This window comes from Vanellus vanellus, assembly GCF_965231255.1.
Source record: "Vanellus vanellus genome assembly, chromosome: 7".
Lineage (NCBI taxonomy): Eukaryota > Metazoa > Chordata > Aves > Charadriiformes > Charadriidae > Vanellus > Vanellus vanellus.
The window spans coordinates 3,956,555-3,983,470 of record NC_138912.1 but is presented as its reverse complement, the minus strand read 5'-3'; the positions used below and the strand labels follow the sequence as shown (position 1 = coordinate 3,983,470).

The 26,916-nt window shown below is 37.2% G+C and overlaps 1 protein-coding gene across 1 annotated transcript; it reads right to left on the bottom strand.

Moving 5' to 3' along the window:
• Nucleotides 1-45: 45 nt before the first annotated feature.
• DHX32 (DEAH-box helicase 32 (putative)) lies at nt 46-25,892 on the bottom strand (the record flags this gene model as incomplete). Its single annotated transcript, XM_082486656.1, has 11 exons — nt 46-241; nt 1,542-1,723; nt 2,626-2,816; nt 3,705-3,854; nt 5,528-5,719; nt 15,373-15,531; nt 15,654-15,753; nt 17,998-18,243; nt 20,858-21,230; nt 22,676-22,869; nt 25,623-25,892. The coding sequence occupies 11 exons, from the start codon at nt 25,890-25,892 to the stop codon at nt 49-51; spliced, it is 2,250 nt and encodes a 749-aa protein (XP_082342782.1). The 3' UTR covers nt 46-48.
• Nucleotides 25,893-26,916: the final 1,024 nt, after the last annotated feature.

Here is a 26,916-nt window from a genome sequence, read left to right as displayed (position 1 = left end):
TTCTGTTTTTATTTATATTTGTCCAATATATGATACTTCAGTCTAAAATCACTGAATAATACATCTTTGTTCAGTGGAAGTTTGGGGAAATTTTTCATTTTCTTTGCTGTCATTGTTAGTTTTCTGTTCCTCCTGCATGGTTGAAACAGGTGACAAGTGATTGATCACTTCCTGCAGAATATCCTTACTTTCACTAGGAGGAAGATTGCTAAAATAATACTGAGGTACCAGCTCCATGAATCTGGTGAGGAAATAAGACAAAACATTATTATTTTTTTTAATTGAATTTTGAAATATTTGTATAGCTATTTCCAGGCTTATACAAAAGATACCAGCAACATGCTGATGCATACAGCAATAAAGTTGGTATTTCAACTCAGAAACAAGCTCTCTGCAAGATGTGGTAATAGTTTGTGCTTTCAGTAGACTTGCACCTAATATACTCAGTCTACACTTCAGGTGATTGCTGTTCAGTTCTCAATGCTGCAGATGGTATTAAATAGTAATTTTTCTGGATTTGAACATACTTGGTTCACTAAAATTATGAAAAAAGCTTTCTTATAAACATTGGAAATAGAAAAGACAGGATAGTGAAATGTATATTCTCAATGTAAAGAGATTTTTGCAGAAGGAAGACTAGTCTTTTCTTGAATCCATAAACAGTTGATATGGTATGATTTAGCTGGCTGGGTATATAAAACATGTCGAGAAAAAGATTTGCTGGAAAATAGCTTTTCAGGGAACAAAGAAATTTCCAGCTAGATTAATCTATGAGTACACTGCTGTGTTAACTCTTCCTTGTTTTTTTTTTCCTGTATATTTTACCTTGTAAGAAACTTTTGCTACTTGTAAGGTGTTTTTTCAATGGATGAATTGATCACAGTTACAGTGGCAGACATTGAGATTTACTTCAGTACCTGAACAGATCAGCGCACATTAGGAAATACAAAAGGCTGACCTAAGTGATGTTTTGTTTTGTATTAAAAGAATAGTGAGGGCATGAGATCACAGTTTTTCCCTTTTTTAATAGTTCTGAGCTCTAATGCAGTGAGTGTTCTGAATGAAAATGAAGAGGTCAAGCAAAGCTACACACAGTGACAGAACAATACTGGCAACAAAGAAATAAAATTTATTCCACATATGTTCCCTAGTGAATATAAAAAGTGTGAAACCCAACAATTTCTTCACCCTTCCAGTGATGCCAGCTCCTCTTGCTTGACTAGGTATGAAGATTGTCCTTTTGTTTTATGCTGCTTTTACTGTGTTTTTTTTTTGTTTTTTTTTTTAAATTTTTCTTTTAAACATACATCCCTACTTAGGGTGAATCAGTTACACTTGGAATAAATTCTCTACAGCACCACCAGAAGATAGCTACTTTTATGACAGAGATAAAGGAAAGGGAGAAGATGACTGGAGCTGACTTCTCCAAGCATTGCTCTCCATGTACACACGCACCCTTACCCTGTTTGTGACTTAACCCCACTTGTGGCTTTTGTGGTAGAGGTATGAGTGAAGAAACAGTTTCACCATTGTTAACTTACAGATCAGGTGATATCTCAGAGACGACTCTGATGGAATTGTCTTCTGATATACTAAACTCATGGAATAAAACCCACTCAGGAATCTTTCTGTTGTTATAATAGGATGAGAAAGGATGAAGCTGGGCCACTTGTCTGTGTGTTAACATTAAGTAGTTACCTGAGCCATCTACATCACGAGCAATCTAAAAAAAAAAAAAAAACAAAAGCAAAGAAGCAAAGAGTTATCCATTAATTAATTGAAAGTACAAGATGCATAGATCAGTGTTTGCCTATTATATTAAAACCAGGAATTAAACTTGTATTCAGATATTTTCAACAGGAGAGCCTGACCTCTTCCCAAATTTCTGTGGGAAAGCTATGGACTAGATGCTATGAAATGAGGCTTAGACTTGAAGAAATTGTTGATCTATATATCTGAAAGGAAACTGCCTGCAGCAAATGAGGGCAGGCTTATACAGTAAATGTCTGAACTTGGGTTTGAAGGGTCTGTGTGAAAACAGATGTATTCTTTAAGAATTGTAATATTTTAAAATACAATGTTTGGCAGGGCATTTTAAGTAGTGTAGTTTGGAGGAGTCATTCTTGTATTTAAGTGGAGCATATTGATATGAAGGAAAGCATGTTTCAAATGAGACTAAATTAATCCTTGTTGTTTATATTTACAGTTACAATTAAAGTACCTCGTTTGGTTGAGATCAAGAAAGCTGTATGTTATGTAACCTAAACATATTCAACAATTCAATTCTCTGTTTCAAGGGTATTTTCACAAAAATAACTACAAAAAGGAAATAAGGTCTGAGAGAATATTCTCAAGTTAGAGTTTTTTGAGGCAAAAGAGTTCTTTGAGTAAAAGGCATATTGACAGTGTTCCTCTTGCAGTGAAGTGTGTGGACTTCATGCTGTGATAGCTGAACCCCAGAGAGAAAACTGGAATTGGCAGAAGTGTTTGTCTGATACACTGTGGTAAAAATGGCTTTTATCCTTTCTGATGATCAAAAGATTTCACTACCTAACTTAAGTTCTCTGGAAGCATTCTATATAAGTTAACAATGCAGTAAGATGAAACCACAATGTTTTTCCTTACGTGCATAAAGTAACCAGATAAGAGAGATTTCTTAATGCTTAGTATATTTTCTTTTGATCCAAAGTCCGGTTCTGAAATGGGAAGTTCGATACGCTTCATAATCTCTACTAGTTCGGCTCTGATGATTTCTGCCATCCTCAGTGCAGAACAGCTTAGAAAATAATCACGACACCATTTCTCATTACTGTAGTCTGTGGAGGAAAAAACAGTATTTTGGCTTAAAGCAAAGTCTGACTGATAGGTACTAGCCACAGAGATACTGCTCTGTAAAATGCTTTTTGACTGGTGCAATAGATTAAAAACATTTTGGAGTGAGTAGCTGTATCAGAGCTGTCCAAAATTCTGATAACAAGACCCATATGGGCAGCTTAGTCTCATTTATGTTGCTTGTAAAGTGAGTGGGCAATACTTGATACCCTTACTTAGCTTTATAGAATTTTAGCTATATCTTTCTGAATAAAAATATTCAAAATCCCTTATTTGGTCTGTAAAAAGTAATAGTTTCAAATGGAATGAGTAGCAACTCTATTTTCAGGCTTTCTGGATTCAGGCCAGAATATGGAACTGAAATCACATTTGTAGTGCTGGTGATGATCCTGCATGCTGATAAAGGGCAGACTTCTTGGACCTCTTTTCAGCATTCAGCATGACTGAATGTGAAGCAATCCTACTGTCCTGTCCTAATTTTTTATTTGGTATATGCAGATATATCGCTGCAGTGTCTAAATACTGGATTCAGGCTAAGCAAACCTGAGCAAGATGTTTGAGCACAGGAGAATGCTGTGAAGAGCTTTTGTCTGCTGTGCAGTCCCCTGGCTTTTTTTTTTAGTGCTGACTTATCCTTGTTAGATGAGGCATGCTGTTCTAAGTCACTTTCAATTACTTATAAACTTAAACTAACACTTGTTTGTAGTGGCTACTAACTTAGGTTTCTCTTCTCTCTGCAAATTAGCAATTCTAGAAAGAATCATTCAAAAAGGGTTTATGAACTAGATGCCAACAATGTGGGGTTTTTGTTTTGTTTTTTTTTCCAAATTGGTTACAATGTCCTTCATTTTGTCTGGTATGGGTACACTTACATTGGCTTGCGGTGTTTGCACTAGCTTCCTTGAAGGCGTTGAAGACATTGATAAGAGTAAAGTGATCTCCTGCAGGGTGTGAGAATTTTCGCCAGCAAGTAAAAGCAATCTCTTCTGTTCCAGGAGGTGCGTGTAAGAAGCAATTAGGAGCTTAGAAAAAAATCAAGCTAGTGGTTATTAAGACACACAGGTGCATGCACAAATCATAACTCCACTGATATTTTGGGGTTTTTTCCTTTCTCAGTTCCTTTTAATCTTCAGTGTTGGATGGCTGCTGAAGAACCGAATCTATTGCATTCACTAAGGTTTTATTTATACGGATGTTCTTTCAATCTGTTGTTTAGTTAATTTGTGCTGTAAACACAAAAGAAAGTGAACAGCTTTCTCCTAGACTGATGCGCAAAATGATCCAATATATCCAGAATCCAAGCATATGGTTACTTTAATATAGAAAGAAACTAAATCTATAGATTTAGTGCCTTAATTTGCTCCTATGTGTTGAAATTGGTGCCTTCCAGTGCATTTTACTTCTGTTGTGTACTACATAATTGTGTCTTTCGAGATAGTTAAACTTTTTGAAAACTAGTGTGCCTATGCTCAATTGTTTACCTTTGTTCTATGTGCTTAAAAATTATATCACAAGTTTAGGCCCACTATTAAAAATCAAGTCAGCTTGAGCATAAAATCAAGCTGTTCTGTAAGGAGAAGAACTGATGCAGCTTGGTGTCCTGTGGGTTCATGTCCTTGCTGCCTACAACTCCTCACCAATTTCTGGGTATTCCCTCTGGGCACAGCACAGTAATGCCATGCCAAAACATTCTCTACAGGCAAGGTTAAGCTGTGGCGTTTGTGCAGTAGATAACTCTCAAGCATTGGTTCTGTACTAGGTTTATTTATGCCTTAAAACCAATTGCATAGTGCTATATGATCAAGAGGCTGCTGGGGAGAGAAGCGAGACAGGCAATATTGCTGAAGGCAACATCACTATGTAGTAGTGAGACCTGAAAGAGTCTGTCTAGCCCTGTCCTGCACTATCTGGTGGGATCCTGAGAAGTCATTGCCATTATTTGCTATTTGAACTTCTTCTGGAGTCACCCCCCTCTCAGTTATCCTGAAATCTTTGATTTCGTGCATCTTTAATGTATTAGGATTTCAATAGCCGTTTTCATAGAATGAATAGGTTTTAAATATCTGGGGTTTCTTTGTGGGCTTGAAAGGTTTGTCACATCAAATGGAAGAAGTTGTATAGTTAACAGCCTTCTAATATAAATGTTCTTGCTCCAGACTTCACATGTCCTGTGTTTGGAGTCAGCTGGTTTGGCTCACAATGCCATGTAGGAGCAGAACGATGATCCATCAGGACAGAACGATGTGGATACTTAAGGTTATGTTAGTTTTATGAAACATTTGAAGTGGAGAAGCCAGATCAGAAAGTAATTCTTTGTAGGTCAACAGTTCAATACTGTTTATAATTAGAACTTCCCGTAATTTGCTGCTTCAGTCTGTAACAAATGTACATGAATATGAGATAAGAAAGTTCATTTTGAAGGGACGTTCTGTGTATGCTTTCTGACAAAAGGTTGGAAGTTAATGGGGCATCTGAAGCATGGAATTGGAGTGCTACTTATGAATTCATTACTTGTGTTTCATTGCATGCTTAAAGTAAAGACTTAAACAGCCAAAGATATTCATTTACTTGTAATAAGCAGGATGTGAATAACAAAAGTTTGCCTTTGGGTTGCCCTTGTGAATAGACTTTGAAAGAGTCTACGTGGATTTGGCAGGTAGCACAAGCCATGCAGTAAGACGTTATTTGTGAGTACCTGTTACCATGGCCGCAATGGTGAGCATTTCATCAACGCACTCAAATTCACACGAAGCCAGAATTGACTTTGACAGTTGTGGATCCAGGGGAAATTCTGACATAATAATTCCAAATTCAGAAAGGTTTCCATCGTTGTCCAGGGCTGCTAGATAATCAAGATCTTCCAAAGCCTGCATCAGGCTTTCAGGAGCTAATAAAAAGGAAAGATAATTCAAATTCTTGAGAATGGCTACATATAAACAAATGCCTGTATTCTCATTATAATATTTCAGTTGTATATTTCCTATGTGAAAATGATAGAAGTCAGCTTCTATTATTTGACAGCTGGTAAGAAGAAAAAGTAATAAATTAGATGAACAGAAGGCTGACAACAATCTGGAAGAAGAAAAGAAGGGGTAAAAATTAAAGGGCTGCCAATAACTTTGTTGATCTTTTATCTGTCAGAGCAGTTTTTGTTAAAAGTCAAGACACAGTGAGTGCTGCATAGTGTATTGTACCTAGATTATGTAAAAAAACCTCCTTTCAGTATTGGCAGTCTTCAGGTATTTTTTGTGTGCATGTTTGTTCTTTTTAAAGGGGGGTGGTCACATTTGAGGGATGTTGAGAGATACACAAAAGCTCTGGGAAAGAGGATTATAACCAAAAGACAGGTATTTACAGAAGTTGTAGCTGTCTTAATAATTCTTGCAGGTATTTGGAGTTCTCTTGGTTGCCTTTTTTTTTAAATTATTTTATTTTATTACATTGTTTCTCATGATCTCAGAAGAAAAATGGGAGCATAGTAAAAGAAAACGTCTTCCCATTAGTTGACTGTACTTTCTCACTGCACAAAATGCAATGTTCGGTTTTCCCTTATCATAGGTTATAACTTCCTTTCAACCTACATAGGTAGAAGTGAGAGCAATGAGGCAGAAAAAATAAGGAGTGAATATAGGAAAATAATTAGGTAGGCTGAGAGATTTATTTGGGAGGAGAGTAGGAAATAAGTGAATTTGGGCCACACAGCGAGTAGGGAGCATCAGTACGAGACTGACCTGAACAGAGGGAAACATGAAGGATATCCTGAGCTAGAGTTAATGTTTAAGATGGGGGTCTGAACAGTGACACCAGGGGAGCACAAAGGCAGAAGTGGTGGGTTTTGTGTCTTAGGTAAAGGCAAGTGGAGGCCTCCCAGGAGTGTTTGATAGGGCGGTTTGCTTCTGCATACATTGAACACTGAGCTTTCAGGCTAAAGTGGTACGTGTGTCTTTTTTTTTTTTTTTCCTGAAGACAATTAATCAACAATTAATTCAGTTAATCGTTCAATTAATTCAGTTTTGATTGAAAGCATATTAAGCTTAGTCTATGAGGAGTACCTCCACAAATCATAGGTATATCTTCCTCTCTCACGGATGAGGGTGAATGAAATCAACAACCCACAAGATTTGAAGATACAGAAAATGGCTTATACACACAGACATAAATGTGCCTTTTTCATCAGTTATCATTACATCTTATCAGTTATTTCTCGATAGATAAAAAGATGGCATTTACAGTAGCTTTTCTGAACCTCTCAGCTGGGTGGGAGTAAATAACAAAGGAGTTTGACAGAGACTCTCCTTTCTCGTTAAGCATCTTGCTGAATTTCTCCTTTGCCATTTTTTTTTCATTATTTTTCTTTTGCTTTTCTGCATTTGAGGCAGTGGAAGACAGAACCAGCTTACTTATACCCTAGCCCTTCTACTATTATTGACTGCTTTTTCTTTTGATCAATGGTGCCAGAAGAATGTGAACTGTTATTCTGACATTTTTTTCAGATTTTGAAGTCTTAAGTGTTTTCTCAGCAACACTTTGTTCTGCTGAAAGAATGGTGTAATGAATTTAGTTGCAGTGATAAGAAAACATGTCTGAAAGGACAGGATTAAATAAATCAGTACTTAAAATTTGAGCAGGTCTGTAGGAAATCTGCTGTTGATGAAAGTAGATCCTTTTGGCAAAACAAACATAGAAGACCTTTGTGTTCAACCATGGTGGCTACAGTTCTGGGGCTAGAGAGTGAACCTGAGAGCTGAGCAGAAGTTGTCAAGCCTATACTCTCCAAAAAGTAGTTGCTAGAGCATGAAAGACATTGGTGGAAATTTGGGAACTCATGAAGTATGAAAGCTCTTTCCTCCCAGCACTTCTCAAAGGTAGATTTCTATTCCAGGTCTTCTTGTAATGGTCAATATCTTTTATGAGTGCAAGTTCATTTAAATTCATAACTGCTCTCCTATCACTGCAGCAAGTTTCTCCTTATTCCAGTTTAAAGAACTTCTTGATATTTTCTCTCTGTTTTATCGATAACAAGTTAAATTCTAGTCCCATTGAAGTTGGTGGCAGATTCCAGTACAGCAGGAGCTGGCCTCATCCCCAGCCAAGCATACCCAGCACTGGGAGACTAATGACTGCACTGGCAGTTTTTCAGACTTCTGTGGGCTGCTGTCAGTTTGCATATTAATGTCAAAAGAGATCTCTAAATAAAAAAAAAACAAAAACAAACAACAAACCAAAAAACAAAACACAACCACAGCTACCCACACAGGCAGGGTGTGTATTTGTTCTTGTATCTTCATTAGTAGATGATTAGAAATAATTTCTTGCTTGAATTAATTACGAATGGGAACGTGTCTTTGGCAGGCTACTTCTGCATCACGAAGATTAAAAGCAAAGCAAGCCTGTAAGGAGCTGGTAGGTGGCATTTAGCCATAATGCCGCACCTCAGGTGCCCTGTCTTCCTCCAAGAAGGTCTTGAGTTTGAGTTTTTACTTGGTTGGCAGTGAACTGTTAGTTTATTGCCATCATTCTGTAATTAACTAGTTACAATAAAGTACAGAAAAAAGTGAAATGGGAAGCAAGCAAGCACCTGTTGTTTTTAACCCTTTTCTGTTACTAATGACTGAACGGAAAAAGTAGTTTATTAATTCCCCTTATGTGAGCTTTTACAAAACTTCTCCAGCATGTAAATCTGTGTTGTGCCTTCACTTAATTTTAAAACACTGTTAGTTTTCAGAGACATTCTCTCAGGAGTCTGTAAATCCCTGATAAAAATGTGGACCTGTTTTATTTCCGTATTAGAGTTCATATCTCTGCCTGTACAACATGGGGGGGGGGGGTCTGTCTAGAGAGAACATTTGTTATCAGACATGGGATAAAAGATGAGCCCTTGCAAAAGCTAAAGTATCTGAAAAGAAAATACTTTGAAAATTTAAAGAGATGAAAAGTAACAGCTGATGAAGAATAAGCGTCAGTAACAAGAAATAGATATCAGTGATTGAAAATACAGGGAGAGTGAAATGGTCATTCAGGCATATAGTAATTACCAGGAAATCATGGAAAGCTAATTTCCAGAAATCAGCAAAGTAGTTTGTGCTAGAACTTACAAAATATATGGTTATATGGCAGGCAATTTCAATCCCCTGATAGCATCAGTAATTTGCATTTTTATGCCCTAGAGTTAGTTGCCTTGAGATTTATAAGCACAAATTACTTCCCTATTTTGCTATGAGTGTTACAAAAAAAAAAAAAGAAAAGAAAAAAGACTCCTGGAGTTTTATTGTGTTAGAAAGGACAAGATAGTAAAGGTAGATTAAGCAGGTGAAGGAGCAGTAGAAAAAAAAAAAGAGAGAGAGAATAGGGCTTTCGGATATGGGTCTGCATTTTGAGGCACAAACTCAATAAAAAGCTATTGTAAGGACAGCAAATGCTAATTTGAGAGTTCTTTATGGTATGGTACCTATTTAAATAAAATCTATGATAAAACAAAAGTAGCGTAAATATTTAGATACAGAAAGCTCTTTTTTAAAGAACAGAAACCTGCACAGAAACCTGCATTGTCTTATAATGATTTCTAGCTAGCAAGTGTCATTATTTTATGGCTGCTTGCCAACGCGAATACTGGTGCCATCGAGGCAAACCACAGGCTTTGTGACTCGACTGCTGCTTTCAGAGGAGCAAAGTTAAAAAGAAGCTCTCAAGATGTGTCCTGTGCTTTCAACAAGAAACTGTCACATCTGTGGAAGTTTAAAAGGTATTTCCTTATCTGATATTTTCTTTCCCTTGCCCATGTTTTTTTGGCTACTTAAGACTGGGTTGCTCTGGGCTTGTCTCAGGAAATCTAACCAGTTTTATATAAATACAGATCCTACTCTTGATCATACTTAGGCTTAGTAAAGCAAATATGTAAATATTATTGTTAGCACTGAAAGCATTTATCTGAGGATTTCAAGCTGACTTAAAATTATATTCTTCATTTCTTTTTTTTGTAACTTTGACGTGAACAGAGTAGGTTATGTTTCTAAAGGTAGCTGTGACTTTAATCTTTTCAGTATCAATTCCTACATGGCTGAATATGTGCTTACCGTGTGATAAAATAAATATGAGTATTATTCTTGTTGCATAAGGAAGCAACTGATTTAGCAATTTCCCCAAAGTTCTGTAATAAGTGAATATTTGAGATAGGAACAAAACATAAATTTCATTATTATTAATAGTCTGTTTAACTGCCATAAGGTTCTTATCTGGAGGATCTACAGGTCCTGTGTTCTGGTCTCCTACCCTGTGAACATTTTGATGATGTAAAATACCTGCTTTTTTGATAGATCTTTTCTTTCCATAGGAATAACTGTTATAAAGTTAGAGCTGACATGAATGTCAGGTGAAGGGATGTTGTCTTTAAAGAGCTGATTTGCTGCCTGGCAAACTGCAAGTTTTTCCGGCTTCTGTTAGGCTTAACAGCAAGAAGTGGTGCCAAAGTAATTACTGCAGGGAGAATAGTTCTGAGGAATGGTGTTTTCTGTTATTGTTTTTTAACGTTGCTCATTGCATAGCAAACTGAAGAGATGGAGAAATCTTGTGCCAAGTTTTCTTCAAATTATGCAAAGATTTTTCTTCTGCAAGGACAAGCTTCTGTGTACAGGTTTTATCTTGATTCTTTTTTTCCCTTGTAACTTCTAAGGTATGGTTTTTTATGAGTCTGCCATGCTCTCATGCCACCAATTCTGTAGCTATTATTTTGAAATTTAGCTATAATTGATCATTAAAAATTACTTTTCCAAACTCATACTTTGCAGTCTTTCCATTCCCCCTTACGCTGGTTCTTCAGTCCTCCAAGCTGGCTGGAGGAGTCCCTGCTGTGCTGTCCTGCCAGCAGGGACAGCCAGGACAGAGGCTGACCATTTTCTTGACATAAATATACTGAGTCATAGCCACACACCAGGGGTAGCACTGACTGCTTGGTGAAGTCCATTTTCTATCTGCTTTGTGTCGTCCTCAAAGCACATAGATGACTATGCAATATGTAGTACATCCACCAAGAGTATTATTTAAAGAACATTATATAATGGTGTAAAAAATATTTTTAATCAGTTTGGTTTCTTTTGTTATTCTCTAGTAAATGACATGAGAGTAGTCCAGCTTTAACAGTACTGGGCTACCCCTTCCTATTTTTTGGGATGCCCTTTGTGATACCAGCTCCCTATTCTAAGCAATTGGGTACATCCAGTGTGGCGTGTGCTCAGTTGGGCTATACATAGTGCCCCGACACCCATTCCTGATGCCTTTTGTCCTGTGGATATGGGACTGCTGCTAAGGGTCGGGTTGTCCACTCCATACTCTGCTCCTCTCTTTGTTTGCTGTCTGGTCCTTACCTTCTGCTGTTGCTTTTATGCTTTTCCGCTGATTTGTGCAGTATAGAATATGAAATATGTGGCTGTGTCTCTGCTATCAGAAAGTTTTTCATTAGGAGATATATGACACTATTTAATTGATGAAATTCAGAAATTAGAACATCAAAGAATAAACAAGTGAACTTAAGGTAATAAATCTGCCATGAAGTGATCTCTGTTGAGCAAACCTTACATGGCACTTTGAGTCTCTGTCTTTGTTTCTAATGAAAAAATACACAAACACATTTTGTTTCTGAAACAATTTGAAATTATGTGCATTTATACAACTCTTGTTATTATGGATATTCTAGAAATATATTCTCAGTGGGGTTATAATAGCATAGCTCTCAAATGTCATGGTACCCATGACCATCAACAAATATTTTAATCTGAAAATGGTTTATGGTAATTCTGCATGAATGCAGAATCTGCAAACTGCTTTCACCTTGATTTCTTATGGAAATTTTACATGGCTTCATCTTTATACTGATTTGCATAGTTTAAATAAGGATTTTCCAGGGATTTAGAAAAATACATAATGTTGCTGCAATCTGTGGGAAAGTTCTTTTGTCCCATTATATAACACAGTAAAGATCTACCTGATTAACTGATAAAAATGTAAAGACATAGCTATTATAGTGGCACAGGAATTCAAATAATGCACTTCAGAACTGCAATGCCAAATACATTTTCATATGGCTCATGAATTCTAAAAAGGGTAACAAGTCTGCTGCATTTGCTCATCTCGATTATAGCATGAATTAAATGCAGCAGCTGTAAGCCTGACATGTTTGTTGCTTTCATAATGCAGTAATGAGTCAGAGTTAATCCATGCTTTTATTTTTTCTCAAAGAGCAGCAGAAAAAATAAAACTATGCACATTGTTGTTGAGCAGGAATAAAGTGTTTTACTGATCTAATTTTTGTTTCTTTACTTATCTGCTGTATGTTCTCTACTTCATGTGCAGGGAACGGACTGTGAAGTACTTCTGTTTGAATTCTTGCTATGAGTTTTGGTGTACTTTTGATTTGTTTGTTCACCAGTTCATGTCCGTATGTTACTTTGTCATCTCAGTGAAAACATTATTTTGTTTAGGAGAAATCCACCTGGGGTTAAGAAAACCCAAAGCCTCCATCTGTTTCAGTTGCAAAGAAAACTTAAGAATGTTAGCTGAACAGAAACGGTGTGTAGGAAAGCCTGTGGCATGTGTGCAACGTGGGAGATACTGCAGTGTGCTTACTCCCTTGACTCAAAGGGAAATCGAGTCGAAGGAGGTGAAGAGACATGGAATAGCCAAGCCCAGGACCAACTGTGCTGGGAAATCAAAAGACTATTTGGGGTTTTAGTATCCGTATGCTCTGAGCAGCGCTTGATTTGACTGCGTCAAAAGACTGTGTGTGAAATACTGCCATCTCTTTTTGTTTGCTTGTTTGTGCAGGTTTGGTTTTTTTTTTTTAGTCCAGTTGATTTTGTGCCATGTTTGGTTGAGAGTGGGCAAACTGGCTTTGTGTACATCGGTAGCAAATGAGAATAAGAACTGGTATGCCCAGGAGCTCACTTAGGGTCAGAAAAGCCACACTGCTTGTTTTGTGAGCTTTGTTGCTCATGTTTTTCACTCAGGTCTGTATACCATCTCAGACACCCCCTCTTCTTCCTCAACATTCCTCATCACTATAAGTTATGGAAGGCTTATGCAACTAAACTGACTGCAGCAGAGATAATGAAGCCTTTTGGGGAAGCTAAAATCTCTTGCTCAAGAGAGGACACTTTCTATCTCTGATAGCTGTTCTCTTTGCCTCCTCTCCAACACTGTCCTGCAGTACGTAATCCAGAAAGCTGTAACATCTATTTCACCTTATGATTAGCAATGAAAAAGCTTTAGGGCTTCCTTTTAACCGGGTAGCAGAGGTATTTGGAAATGGGCATCAAGGACTCCGTGGTATGGGTCAGTCTCTGCTTCTGCTGGAGGATGTCGTGCTGCTTTGGCCACTGGAGGCCTCTGAGGCGTTGAGTGTGTGCGGCAGGTTGAGGCTATATCTCAGCACAGAGTGAGAAAACGTGGACTTTCACAGGCTGAGACCATTGACTCAAAGCTCTCAGGAGGCTGAAGGGCCCAAAAGAAGTTTTTATGTGCTTGAAAGCTTGACATCTGTTTTGAGTTCTGTCAGTTGGTCTAATACAATAACAATACAGTAACTCCACTTACAAATTTGCTTACTTCAGTATTCCTGTTTCTTTCAGACAAACGTATTTCACACTGTCTGTTCTGATAGTGTGAGCTTTATTGGTACCTGGAGAATTGTGGTAGGGTTATAACTTAAGTGTTAGTAGGAAAGAGGTTCGTTGCCCACCCAGAAGTGGGAAGCAGAAAGCCCCAGGGCAAAGAAAGCCAGTGTGTGATCTATCCTAGGATAAAGGAAGAGTTGTACTAGACAATTAAAGTAATGTTTCAAATGTTTAATTGTGGGGGGCCTTAAGACAGGAAGGAGACCAGGAAATTGTGTAGACTTTCTGATCTTCTTTCAGTGGACCCCCTAGAGGGTTTGTGGGATTTTTTCTTTGTTCAAACAGTGTGTCTAACATTCCTCACACTGTTTCAGTAACTCCTCAAACTTTTCAATACCTTGACCTCGCACTTTTGATCTAGTTAGCAAAAACTTATTCATATTTGATGCCCGTCCAAGTAAAGCTGATGCATTTATCAAATGCCTTTACAGTTTTGTACACATCAGCAGGATGTTTTCTTCAGCTGCATTATCTCAAAAATACAGACAAAACTTAGAATTCCTACATCTGTGAAATCCTTAAATGCCTCTAGCATTTCATTCTCTCTGAATACCAACTATCTCCATTGTGCCTTTAAATCCAAAAATATTGAATGCTTTTCCTAATGTAACTTTACTGATTCATTCTCCAGTTCAAGAACAATTTTCTTCATATATCCGGTAAAAGCACTAATACGTTTTAGAATATTTTTTTTTTTTTTTTTACATTCTAAATTTGAGTGGAAGCCTCTGTATTCCATAACCATTTTCCATAAAGTTCTCCTAGATTCAGCACAGGAGGTGACGCCCACGAGGCCAAAATGCTCCAGTGCTCATCGGTCTTGAATTAGTTACCACCCAGACTGACAATGTTTTTTTACATTTCTTTTAGGCATGTTTCTGCTAAACAGGCAGACAAGGAAAAAGTAGAATAAATTCTACTTAAAAATTTCACTTACAATCGATCACAACATCCAACAGTGGAAATTAAACTGATTAATTACAGTGCACAACATCTAGAAGACAAGTGATCATTCTAATTTTGTGTATGTGCATGAGGAAAGGGAATATAATGTAAGAATTCTTTCTGTTTGCACTGGAAAATTATCATAAATAAAGCGAACAATAGGTCGCATGATCCCCAAACCAATGAAATCAGCGGTATTTCCCTCACTTGAATTGGCTTCAAATCAACAGCAGAATTTGCAGTGGTACTTGGGTTTTGTGGTAGGTTAGAATGGAGGAGAATATCCTTCAATAGAAAAAGCCCTAAGAAGTCAAAAATATATATAAAAAAAAGCGCAACCGCTTTCTTCACACTGTTGCCTCCAGATTCAAAGTATTCCCTGTCTAGTATTGAAAGTTTATTTGGGTTTATTTTATCAATAATATTGTCCTTAAGTAACAACTTATTGTAAATTTGAGGGGGAGGTGCTGGAGGATAAGAAGAAAGCTGATTTCCTCTGAATATATCTCCTAGGTAACAACAGTAGTTTATTTGGGTTGTAAACTTTTGATTAAAGGAATATATGTTGTGAGATATCTCTACAGTGCCTTGTACAATGGGACACAAATTTTCTTTGTGGGTTCCAGGAAAATAATATGAAACCTAGATGAGAAGATATTTAGAATATTGATTTTTATTTTTTTTTTCCCCAATACCATTCAGGTACTTTATGGTCTTTTCCAGAGCAAACAGTTCATACACGGTACCATTTTTCCGAGCACAACTCTTGCATTGTGAACTGTTCTAGCAGGTAAATGGTAAAAGCAGTGGCAATATTACTACAAGTACTTCAATAAAAAACAGTACTGGGAATAACAGTGCAAAAGAACCCTTTAAATAACTGCAAAAATAATAATAATAAAAGTATGGAAAATTGGTGCATCATCATTACCTGGCCTGCTTATGAAGTCACAGTGTCCTAAGCCTGCTATATCCATCCTCTTCAGGAAGAGAACCATGCTAGTTAGTTTTGATTCCTGTATTTTGGCTGGTAGATGTGGTTTCATTTCTTTGTATGTAAATTCTTCAGGATACAAGCAGAAGAGTTTTCCTGGAAGAGATTTCAGGAAAAATACCTTTTTTTTTTTTTTTTTTTTTTTTTTTTTGCATTGCTGCATTGATTCTATTAATAATTTGAGCTAATGGATTTAAATTTTGAGCTAATAATTCTACCTGATGGAGACATGCCCAGAATTTGTTTATGCATCTCTGCTTGACTTTTGCTGATAGGCTGCGTTATAACAGAGTCTGCTCTGATTCTAGGATTGTACACCTTTAAATGAAAGAGATATTAAGCATCAGATAAGTAAGTGAAAACTACAAAAATATTAATGGTCTGTATAGAATTTTTGCCTAGGTCATTTTACAGAAAGTGTAGTAACTGTTTAATTTCTTTTTATACTATGTATTTCACCAGCTTGGAAATGAGAATAGTCAGCGCTTTGATAAATTGACAGACACTTACGCTTTGCAATAACTCTCTAAGTATACTGTAAGATAAATGTCTTTTTCTGATGAAATGTACCTTGCTGAAGACAAAATGTACATCTACGGTATCATCAAGAAAACCATTGAAAAAGATTATTTATTTCTTCCAATGACAGAATCCCAGCATTTTCTGATAACATTTAGTTCCTTAACTCCAGATTTTTGTCTTAATACTGAAATCTTTTAATTCAGTACAGGAAATACGGACTGTAACAAAGATGTACAATGCCCCATTTTATTTTTTTCTTAGCTGTACTTCATTTTGATTAAACTGAGGAGCCAGTTTGCTCACTGTTCTGACCATAAGATGATGTCCATAAGCTTTGGTATTATATGGCAAGACATACAACATCTGCATGAGGCAACTTTATAGTCATGTCGTCTGAATTGAATTTGTCTACTTTAAGCGGGGTTTTAATAAAAAACATAAGATGTGCTTCAGTGCAGGGGACAAATTTATTTTCCTCCAGGTAAATTTATTGTATATTCAACTGCAGGACTTATGTGGGATTTTGTTCTGCACAAAACTTTGCCTTTTCTCTCTATGCTCAACTGACTTTCAGCCATATGGATTGAATGTGAATCTGAATTGCTCAGGAATAAATATTAGAGGACTGAACTTCAGCTGTTATGGCAAAATAATTGAATTAAAGGGTTAAAAATGCATAACCAATAGAGGTGATTTGATGGCCATCAGAACTGTCTTGAAATTTGTTTGTTCCCATCACTTTGTATTTCTGACTCGCAGAAGTCTGAAAGCACCGATTGTCACTTTGGGCTTTAGATTACTGTGGAAGTGAGATTAATTTCTGTCATCCAAGACAACTGTAGTTTCAGAAATAAGTGGAGTTATGCATGGTCTAATTAAAAACTGCTTTTAGGCTTTTGTTCATTTCACACAAAAGTATGACAAGTCTTTTTTTTCCTTGACTTGAGGCTGAATTAGTTTATAACCCCCGAATGAGAACCCTTGACAGTGACACTGTTAGACACAGTTTTTTTTTCCAATGAAAATGAGAGAGAGTGGTAGTTCCCAAGCTTTTCCCTGAACTACTTCCAAGACTAATCAGGATTAATGATCCCCAATAAAAAATTCTAGGAACACTTTAATTTTGATGATTTTATTCTGAATTATATAAAGGAAATGTATTATATTGGTTCTTTTCCTATTACTGGATTTTATTTTTTTTTTTTGACTAGCAAAACACATAGGATGGTTACAAAGCCTTTCCAATTCATGTAATGACTTGTTCCTACGTAGTCACTCATTCTTTAGGACATCAGTTTTGTATAAATGAAAGAAACGAGACATGCTTTTGCAGCTGCACTAAACCTTTCCAGGATGGGGTGGAAAACAAGAACTGAGGACATACTTAGAACGAACTGTAAAAGGTCAAAGATTAATTCTATAAATTGCACCATTTTGAGGTACCTGGATGGAAGCACATTTCCAGAAGGAGCGCGAGCAATTTTAAAAAGAAGTGGTGTTCCGTGTGTGAGCATCCTTTGGCCTTATATGATCTGTGGCCCTACACTGATTACAAAGTTGTTAAACAAAGGATGAGGTTAATCTACTAAACCAGATAATCTGCCAATAGGTAGCCAAGAACTGATTGTACTTCGCTCTGTCTATAAGAATCTGAAAAGATAATTGTGGTTGATAGTCCAAAACTAAGGTGAGATATCGTTTGCAAATGAGATATCATTGGTTTTGTGCCCAAATGAGTGGCAGTTTCAGAGTTTTAATCTGGCTTGAGAAACTTGAAAGTTCTGTTTTCTAACTGAATTTAGGAAGTAATTTTGTCTTCTGGCTTGGTTTTCACATGAGATGTCCCTGAAAGTTGTCTGAATTTTGTTAATTTGATTGTTAAAAATATTATAGAATCTGACTTATGAACGAATAAAAAAATGTTTGATCCTTTAGAACCCATTTGCATCAGTCTATTAGCTGCACATTTCCCTTTTCCCCCATCCTGAAAAAAACTTGCAATTAATTTTTGGCGTACTGATTTTGGTTAACTTTACTAACCTTTCTCCTTTCAACACCGACATCAATGACAAAGGTTACATTTTTAATCCAAATCAAAGATTCTCCAAAGCTCGTGGTGAGTAGCACTTTTCTTCTGTATTTTTTGCAGCATTTCTGTTTGTCTTGATTTGGTTTGGGCATTAAGTCTTGTTTTGTGGGGTATAAAGGAAATGGGACGAGTTCTCCAAGGTCAGGATTTAATTTAGACTGTTCCTGTCTGATCATTTGGTAAGCTTTTTCAATTTCCTGCAATCAGGAGAAAGATTTTATTTTATTTTTTTTTTTCTCATGAGTACGAAAAACAGATATCAATATTTAATTTTAAAGCAACCTTTTTTATTCTAAAATGAATTCTGACTATGTATCAAACTATTAACAACATTTAAATCTCATACGATTAATAATTAAAGGGGAAAAAAAGGGAACAGAACTACGTATTAGAATTTACCGACTGTATCAGCTAACTAGAGACCAGGGAAAAGCTGGGCTGTTTTTTGAAATGTCTTTTTCTCCTCTGCAGTTTTCAAAATAGTCTTCTCTGGCCTTAATCATATCCAAACCAACCTCCAGGGGAAGGCAGATGTGCAAAAATGTAGTGTAGGAATAGCAAGGCTGAGAAATTATGAACCAGTCACTAAACTTTATGTATATAGGACAAGTAGGATGCATCCGCATCAGTCATTTAGTGCCAAAGAGTTTGATGCAAATTTGTCATGTGTGTAGGGCTGGTAATGCTGTAGCACATACTCAGGAGCCCCACGGGTGTGTCCAAAATGTTTTTTCTTCTGCTGGAACCAGTCACGCACATGGGCGCCCTGAGAGGCAGTGTCCTTTGCGAAACAGCTCTCTGCATGTGCGTGGGTGCTCCTGGAGTCAGAACAGATCGCTGCAAATCACTGCTCCAACCCTCTGCAATCCCGACTGTCCCCATCACTGGCAGAGCTGAAATGGCAGAGCCCCTCTTTGGGTCACTTCGGAAACTACTGTTATGTTCTTAGTCCAATTACAATATGTAAAAAGACCAAAGTATGCAGAAACTTCCCTACTTTACCTTGCCTATTATGTTTAAGAAGATAGAAGTATTGTAAAAGTTCTCACTGTGGGTTTTCCCCCCTCCTAATTATTAATAAACTCTATGAAGACTTAATGAAGTCAATAAAATGTCCATGTGTTAATGGGACATCGCCTTTAAAACAGTCCACAAATTCAGAGGTCAAATATAAATTGTAAGATTTTGTTCTTTTTTGAGTCTTTTTTTAAAAATCATTTGTGTTGTGAATGATTTCTTTTAAAGGTATAAAAAAATCATTCATAGACTTGTTCAGTTTGAGAGGGGATTTTTTTTTTTAAAAGCATTTTTATTAGCAAACATTTTTCAAAATAGAAAAAACAGTTTGAGTTTCTATTTGAGAGTGACACTACATTCATAGTATTTATAGGCTGAAAGTATTCTATAAAAATTCTTATAAAGATATGACAGTGGCATCTAATAGCAAGGCTGGCATGAAGAAAACACATTAATCTTAATGTCCTTAGTTTATTCAGATTTTTGTTCAGTTTAAAGGCCAGTGGAGTGCTAAGGAACAGTGAGCCATTAGCAGTATGAAACTTTAAATCACAGTTAAGCAAGTATGCATGGGATGTGAACTGTGCAGTAACAGTTCATAATGAGTGTTTTGTTCATCATGAGAGAGAAAACCAACCAATCTGTCCTTGGCAAAAAAGAAATTATTATTTTAGTATTGTGAGGGACTTGCCCATCAAAAAAAAAAAAAAAGCAGAAATAAAAATTTGTTCTCAGTCCTTTGAAACGGAAAGACTATGTGTTTTTTCTCTAACATTACCTATTGTAAATACGGGAACTGATACAGAGAATTCATTAATTTATCATTTGCAAAATTTGTGTCTATAAAGTTTACAACTGTTTACTAAAGTTTACAACTGTTTACCCATTAAAAGTGTTACATATCCATTCCCCTTTTTACAGTGAAAATCAATACGACCCCGGTAGTTTGTGGTAATTTATCTTTGCACGTGAAAATTCATTATCTCCTGGAGCTACTAAGGTGAATTTATTGTTCTAAAGCAGATTTAATGATACAAAGTGGAAGGTTGAAGATCACTATCAGGAAATAATAATAAAAGTTTATAATAATTTCTAGTCTTAAAATGTTTATTTGGTGGGAGATTGCTTTGACAGCTATAAAGCACTGTGAATTTTTTCTGAGAAGGGCATGATTGTGCAATCCTGGCAGCAGTGAATTTAGGGCGTCTCTGCTGTCTTTGGGGACTCAAAGACACCTGTATTTAGAATAGCCAAGCCCATGCAGGTTCCTGGATTGTCTGTGGCACCTCCGGAGTGATATCTGCCTTCTGCTCTTATGTACACAAATATTTGGGGAGTTTGCAGCCATAAAGGAGAATGCAAATAGAAAGACCTTGTAAGCGGGTTGAAGATAAAAACATTCCTATGAAGTAGGACGTTTATGCAAACTGGACATGCGTCCGCTCCTGCAAAACAGGGATAACACGAGGTGTGGTACAGCCAGTGCCAGAGTAGGTTGCAATGTATTAACTCCCTGAATCTATGGCCCTTGTCCCTGTATGCTGTCTTTGCTACTTTTTGCATCATGCAGAAGGATGATGGCCTACAGAAAATCTAACAGTTCCTTGTATTAGTTTATGAGGTAGATATATAATGCAGCATTAGCTTCTTTCTTTGTAGGAAAAACCTGAATTGGTAAAAACTGTTGGCAATGTCCGGAGTCTTAGATACAGATATTTATAGGACATGCAAAAACACAGGTGTAAATTGTTTCTCGATTAAAATCAGAAATATTGGAATCAGTTAATAACTTACTTGTTCGCATGCTAGAAACATCACAATGTCACCCTTCTCTTTCGTATGGTGTATCTCAAAGAGCAGTCTTAGTGCAGACAGAAAGTGGTCTTTCTGAGCGCTGCAAGAGTATACCACCTCTGCATGGTGTTTGTTTTCCACCCTTATGACGGGGACGCTGCCGTAATAATTCTGCAGTTTGCTGGACATGTGAGGCGCAGTGAGTATTACCAGCCTCAGTTCTGGTCTTGATATCAAGACATCTTTAAGAAGGCCAAGTAATGCATCTGTTGCAACAGTTCTTTCATGCACATCATCCAAGATGATAACGCCATAACAGTTCAGAAGAGGAGCAGACATCATTTCCCTTTGTAGCATATCATCTGTACAGTATCTGCAACATACAAACAGAATACTGTACAAAGTTTCTTGGAGTACTCAGATTTGTTTGTAAGAAATTTGGGATCTTTGGGACAGCTTGGTTCTTCCTGTTCGAACAAGAAAGATTTGATAAGAACAGAGAGTCTATTTTGTAGACAGCATCAAGTCTCAACTAAATGTTTAAATCCCTCTTTAAGTAGCTAGAAACTCAATGTAATTCAATGACGCTAAATGGCACTATGGTTGAAAGGATGCCTTAGGCAAAAGAAGAAATACTTCTGCCCTAAAATCATAACTTACATTGCTTTTCATCTTCCAAACTGTCTAAGCATACTGCATGCCATAACCGATTCTTGAGGAACTAATACTTTCAGATAAGGAAAAGAAGGAGCACACGCACGCTTGAGGCAGTGCCGGAACAAAGATGAGAGATTAATTGATATCGTAATGCCCTTCTCACTTTTATCCCTATTATTCCCGCTACTGAAAGTTTTTTTAAAAGGATATTATTTTTTGTTGTGTTGCTCAGCAGGACTTTGACTCTTCTTGAACCAGGTGTCGATGTGTGAGAGGATAGGTTTCATCTCCATTTCACATCAGGAGCAGCTGCAGGAAGATGTGCTGCAGGATGAGGGTGACATAGTTCTCCATGAAAGAGAAAGGACACGCCAAAAGGGAGAGCGATTGAACTTGATTTTCAGAAGTGGTGAGTGTCCTCTTCTCCACTGGAAGTCAGTGGGAGCTCACGTGGCTGGGAAAAGGCTTCTAATCTAGATTTTACAGTTTGTTCCTGCCATATTAAGGAACCACAGAAAATAACTCTCCTAAATTCCAGAGAGGCTCAAAATCTGAATCCCTGTGTTGCTGCTGTCACCTGCCTATATTTAATGCATTAAGTGCATTTCTTATCTCTTAAAATTCCTCCTAAATGCTTTTTTCTCTTGTTACCGAATATACCTTTATGTAGCCATGAGTTTTGATTGCTTTTAAATTCCAGTTTTACTTTGTGAGAGATTATCCCACGTTCTCTTATGGTTATGAACGCTCCTGTTCTGGAAAACTGAGAAAGAAAAAGTAGAATGGAGGTCACCGAGGTGCTTAATGAAGTTTTGTAGATGGTAACCTTGCCCACTTAAATCTCTACTACAGTTTAGAACAGAATACCTCCTTCGAGCCTCTCACAGCTTATTGATAAATCGCAAAATCTGCATTTTAAAATGTTATATGCAACTTTATAAAGCAGCGTTGGGTTTTTTGTTTTCATACCGCGTGCAAAAACCTTTTGCAACTGCAGCAGTGTTCCCCCACGGTTGTTAGGTTGTCTGTCCTGACCGTGTTAGTGGAGTGGTGCAATGAAGAACCTGAGGACTGGAGTGCCGTCAGCTGCAAACGTTTGCACTTGCAAAGAACGTTAAGCTACATATTAGTTTGAAGGCATTACAAGCTAAACGCACAAACCTCAGGATGGTTTCTGTTGTACAGCAGCTTTCGAATGGGACAAAATACCCCACTTCGTGGCCAACGTTGACGTCCATTTCATCAGCCGCGCGCAGTGCCAGCCACACCGCTGCCTGCTTGTGCACCTGCGCGCATACGACTACGCCGTGTTGATAGTGGACAGAAAGGCAATACTCAGCACACCACTGAGGAATCTGTAAATACGAAAACAGACGTATTTGGTATTTAACACATTTATCAGAGACTGTAATGCAAAAGAAGTAGACGGTGTGGAAGAACTGAATCAACCTGAGCACCCGCTGCTTACCGTCTGCCTGACTACTGACGGATGAGCTGCAGCTGACACAGAAATTATCTGCCTTAATAAATGTCAATACGCATGATCTCTTAAGTAGTCGAGAATTGGAGTGACGTGCTAGAAGGTTTGCCTGAGAGTTTCGCAACCGGACTGGGATTAGTTCAAATATACTGCAGAAGGGACAGCTTTGGCCTCTGGGGAGTGGGTAACATTGGCAGTATCATCCTTAAGCATCTGCGGACTGATGCAACAGTGTTAGTGCGGTCGTTGTCAGGGGCTTCTCAGCTGGCTCAGCCGTAAACCTGTGTATGCTGGATCCTGTTCGCGTGCTTGACATGAGAAACATGTCCCGGGAAGAAGAGGATTTCGAACTGACAAATAGCACAGTAAATATATGTCGTTTCAGATTAATTACTCTGTAAACAAAGATAACTGAAACTGAACTGCTCCAGAAACTTATGCAGTAATTTATATTTATATATAATATAATTTATATTATATTGTTTATATATTTACAGTAGATCAACACTAGAAAATATTAATGTGCATGTCATGAGAAAGTAAAATTACATTAGAAATATTGTATTAGTGAAAGTATTAGGCTTCAAATCCTTTACTTCATCAACATATATAAACTAGGTGCGTCAGCCATATATCGTTTATTTCTGTATAGTTATTTATGTATTTAAAAATGTTTAAAAATCAGCCAGCAATGTGTTACATCTTACTAAACTTGTTTAAGGACAATTTAAAAAGCTAACATTTCTTGGCAAGTAGTTTATTATTATACAAATTTTGTTTTGTGTAAATTACAGTCCATAACAAGGGGTAAAGACTTTGCACTCCAAAAAAGTATTCCAGGCACCAGGTGGGTGTGTATCCTTTCTACAGGAACATAGGAATTTTCAATGAGAAGTATGATGTCTCTAGTTTGATATGTGATCTCTAGCAGTGTCCAACATCAAAGTCTCTGGCAGATATGAGAGTCCCTACAACAGTAATTATCCCACAGCTTTACCTGCAGGAAAGTTTTCTCCCGATCCCAGTCATAAACAATCACGATTTGGCTTCCAAACTCGGTTGAAAATTCTCTGCTTACTGTGGTAACAGACTTAGGTGGTTATATATTATCACAGCAGAGTTTGATAGTCCTTGTGGATATTTGTGTGTTTAGAGTCAACTGAGATCTTGGCTTCAGTGATGTCTTTTGACACGAGTTAGGTAAAGTAATTGTGAATTCTTGGAAAAAGCATTTGCTCTTGGCTGAAGTGAGGGAAAGACTATTACTTCTCCCTGAGAAACGGCCCGACTGATTTCAATCCTTCATTCCCTGAAAACTTTTTCACCTTCTTGTGATCTGCCTGCAAATCCATTGTATTTCTTTCCTGATATAGCACTAATCAAAACCAAAACACACTTTCCAAGTAAGAATATGCATTGAATAAGTAAGAATAGGCATTGCAGAGTTTACCATTTCCCCAGGCGTTCAATGTGATGATGGACAAAAATAGGATAAAATGACAAGTGTAGTCAATATCAGGGAGGAGGCAATAAAATTTTCCAGTGGAACAAACTAGCAGCCAAATGTAGGAATGATTTATTGATAAGGAATGATTTATTGATAAAATACTAAAGCAATCTGGAATAAGTCCTAAAGTATTTTGCACTTAGCCTCGGCCTCTCTGAAGACAGTAGAAATACACCTGTAATTTCAGTAGGGAAGGATTTTAGCTGATACAGTCTGTAATACATTTTAAAGTACACAGTTGATAGTTTTTCAAGTTGAGATGTGATGTTGTGATATACGAACAAAGCAATAATTTACAGTGCACATATTGATAGATACAGGAAAATTCTATGCAGAACTTTTCTAAGGTTATTTGTATATCTGGTTCTGAATTTTGAACTATAGCAGTTAATGACTGTGGTCTTCAACGTTCAGAAAGGGCTTAATATTTTAAAATTTAATATTTAGTACAAAAACGAGTTGGAGTTTGAGATTTTTGTTAGTTGTTTATGACACTGTGTCAAACAATCACAGTCTGAGAAGTGTTACTCTTCAGTGCTCAACTTACCCTGATGTCCAAAAGGCATCATCACCCAAGTAAAAATGGCTTGTAACAGACAAATTTAAAGTAAGTGTCAATTGTTTGTGAGTATTTAAAGAAGGTTATTTAAATGTATGCTTATATATATGTATTTTACATCTATATTTGACTGCATTTATCTTTTGTCACCTTCTGTATTTCGCTTTCCCTCTCTGGCCTTAATACCTCAGATTACAATAGAGGACTGCATATCTGTTTCTACACTGAGAACTGCTAAACTCAATACAACTATGTGCGTGTACACCACAGCTGAATTCTTCAGACCTGGATGTTCTTATATTGCAACACCATACAGCACTCAGCATAGCAACAGTCCCCTGCTAACAGGAACCAGGTAAGAGTGTAATATAAATTTGGATATTCATGTGTCTAATATAAATAAAGAGCAACAACAATGAATAGTAAATTAATTGCAAAATTTTTCTTCTATTTAAAAAATATGTAATAGTAGTAAAATAGTAATAGTAATTCTGAAAGGTGTACAACATTAAACGTTCTAAAAATAATTTAAAAAAACCCCAATGAAGTATATTGTACTGACCTGGGAGCTCTTGCCAGTCTTAGCATCTCCTGACACAATCACAATTTGATTATGAAGCAAACTTTCCATAAAAGTATATTTCTCTTTCCATACTGGAAGTTCTTCTCTTTCTTTCATAAGTTTATAATAACGGGAAGAGTAAGGCAAGCCATCAAAAGGATTAAGCTCTAAATCTCCTCCACAGACTAGTATTTCCTCTTCATCACCATCGCTGCAGTCAAGTAATTCTGAAAAGCAGTGGATCTCTGGAGAAAACGTTAAAACCTCCATTTTTCTTACATACATTATTCCCAGCGAAAACACATTAGTAAAGGAAGTAGTCCTTTGTGTACTGATTGATCATTCAGCCCCTCTAACCCTGAGGAAATCCATTTCTGCTTGCTTCAGGATTAGTGTTTCCCAGCTCTTCGGTTTAAAAGTTCAGTCTTGGGGTCCAGCTGCCTTCTTTGTAGTCTGTTTGTCGCACTTTAAGTGGTTTAATAACCCAAATAAGCCTCGAGGAAAATATATTTAAAAAATGGTCCAAACTCTTTAAAATATCGGTGATTAAAGCGAAAGATGTTTAACAGAAACTGAGTAGCTTTTGCGCGTTAGTAGCGTGTTAAAGCCCGACCAGGAGTAGCAGCCGGTGTGTTTGCTCCCGCTCTTGGCCAGGCTGCCGAATAATTGGGAAAGAGCGCGCTGAGCCTGACCTTTATCGCTCCTGCCTGTGCCCCAGCTCCCGTGAATAGGAGGCTACGGGGCGATTATTGTGATTGCAGAGATGATCATGTGGCCGGCTAATCCCGGCACAATGGGGTTCACCCCTGGGTGCAGCAAAAACAGCACAGGGGCTGTGAGCGTGAAGTTAACGGGAGGTAACTGCTGCGTGAAAGCGTCCATCAGGGAGAGCCAGTGCTTTTATTTTATGTTATTTGCAGTGCTTTAGAAAGTCAGAGTAGTAAAGAGTCTTTTTATGCACTCTGTGTATTAACTCAGAAATCTTGTGAGGCTTTAACAGCTTTTGCCGCAATTAAAAATCTAAAATATACTTAACACATTAAAAAAAGCAGAGAGATGCCAATTCTAGTCCTTCAAGGGCACCAGAAGTGGCCTTGAAAGATGGGGGAAGAATGAATTACTGATGTAAAGTAACTCCAACTCTTAGAACTCAAAAGTAACAAAATAGAGTCTCCTAATCTTGACTGATCGGTACTGTAACACAAACATGAAATAACATTTTTTATTTTGGTTCCAGAGGCAAGTCTCCTGTTGAACAATGATACTGTTAATGTCTTGATGAACAGACTATGAG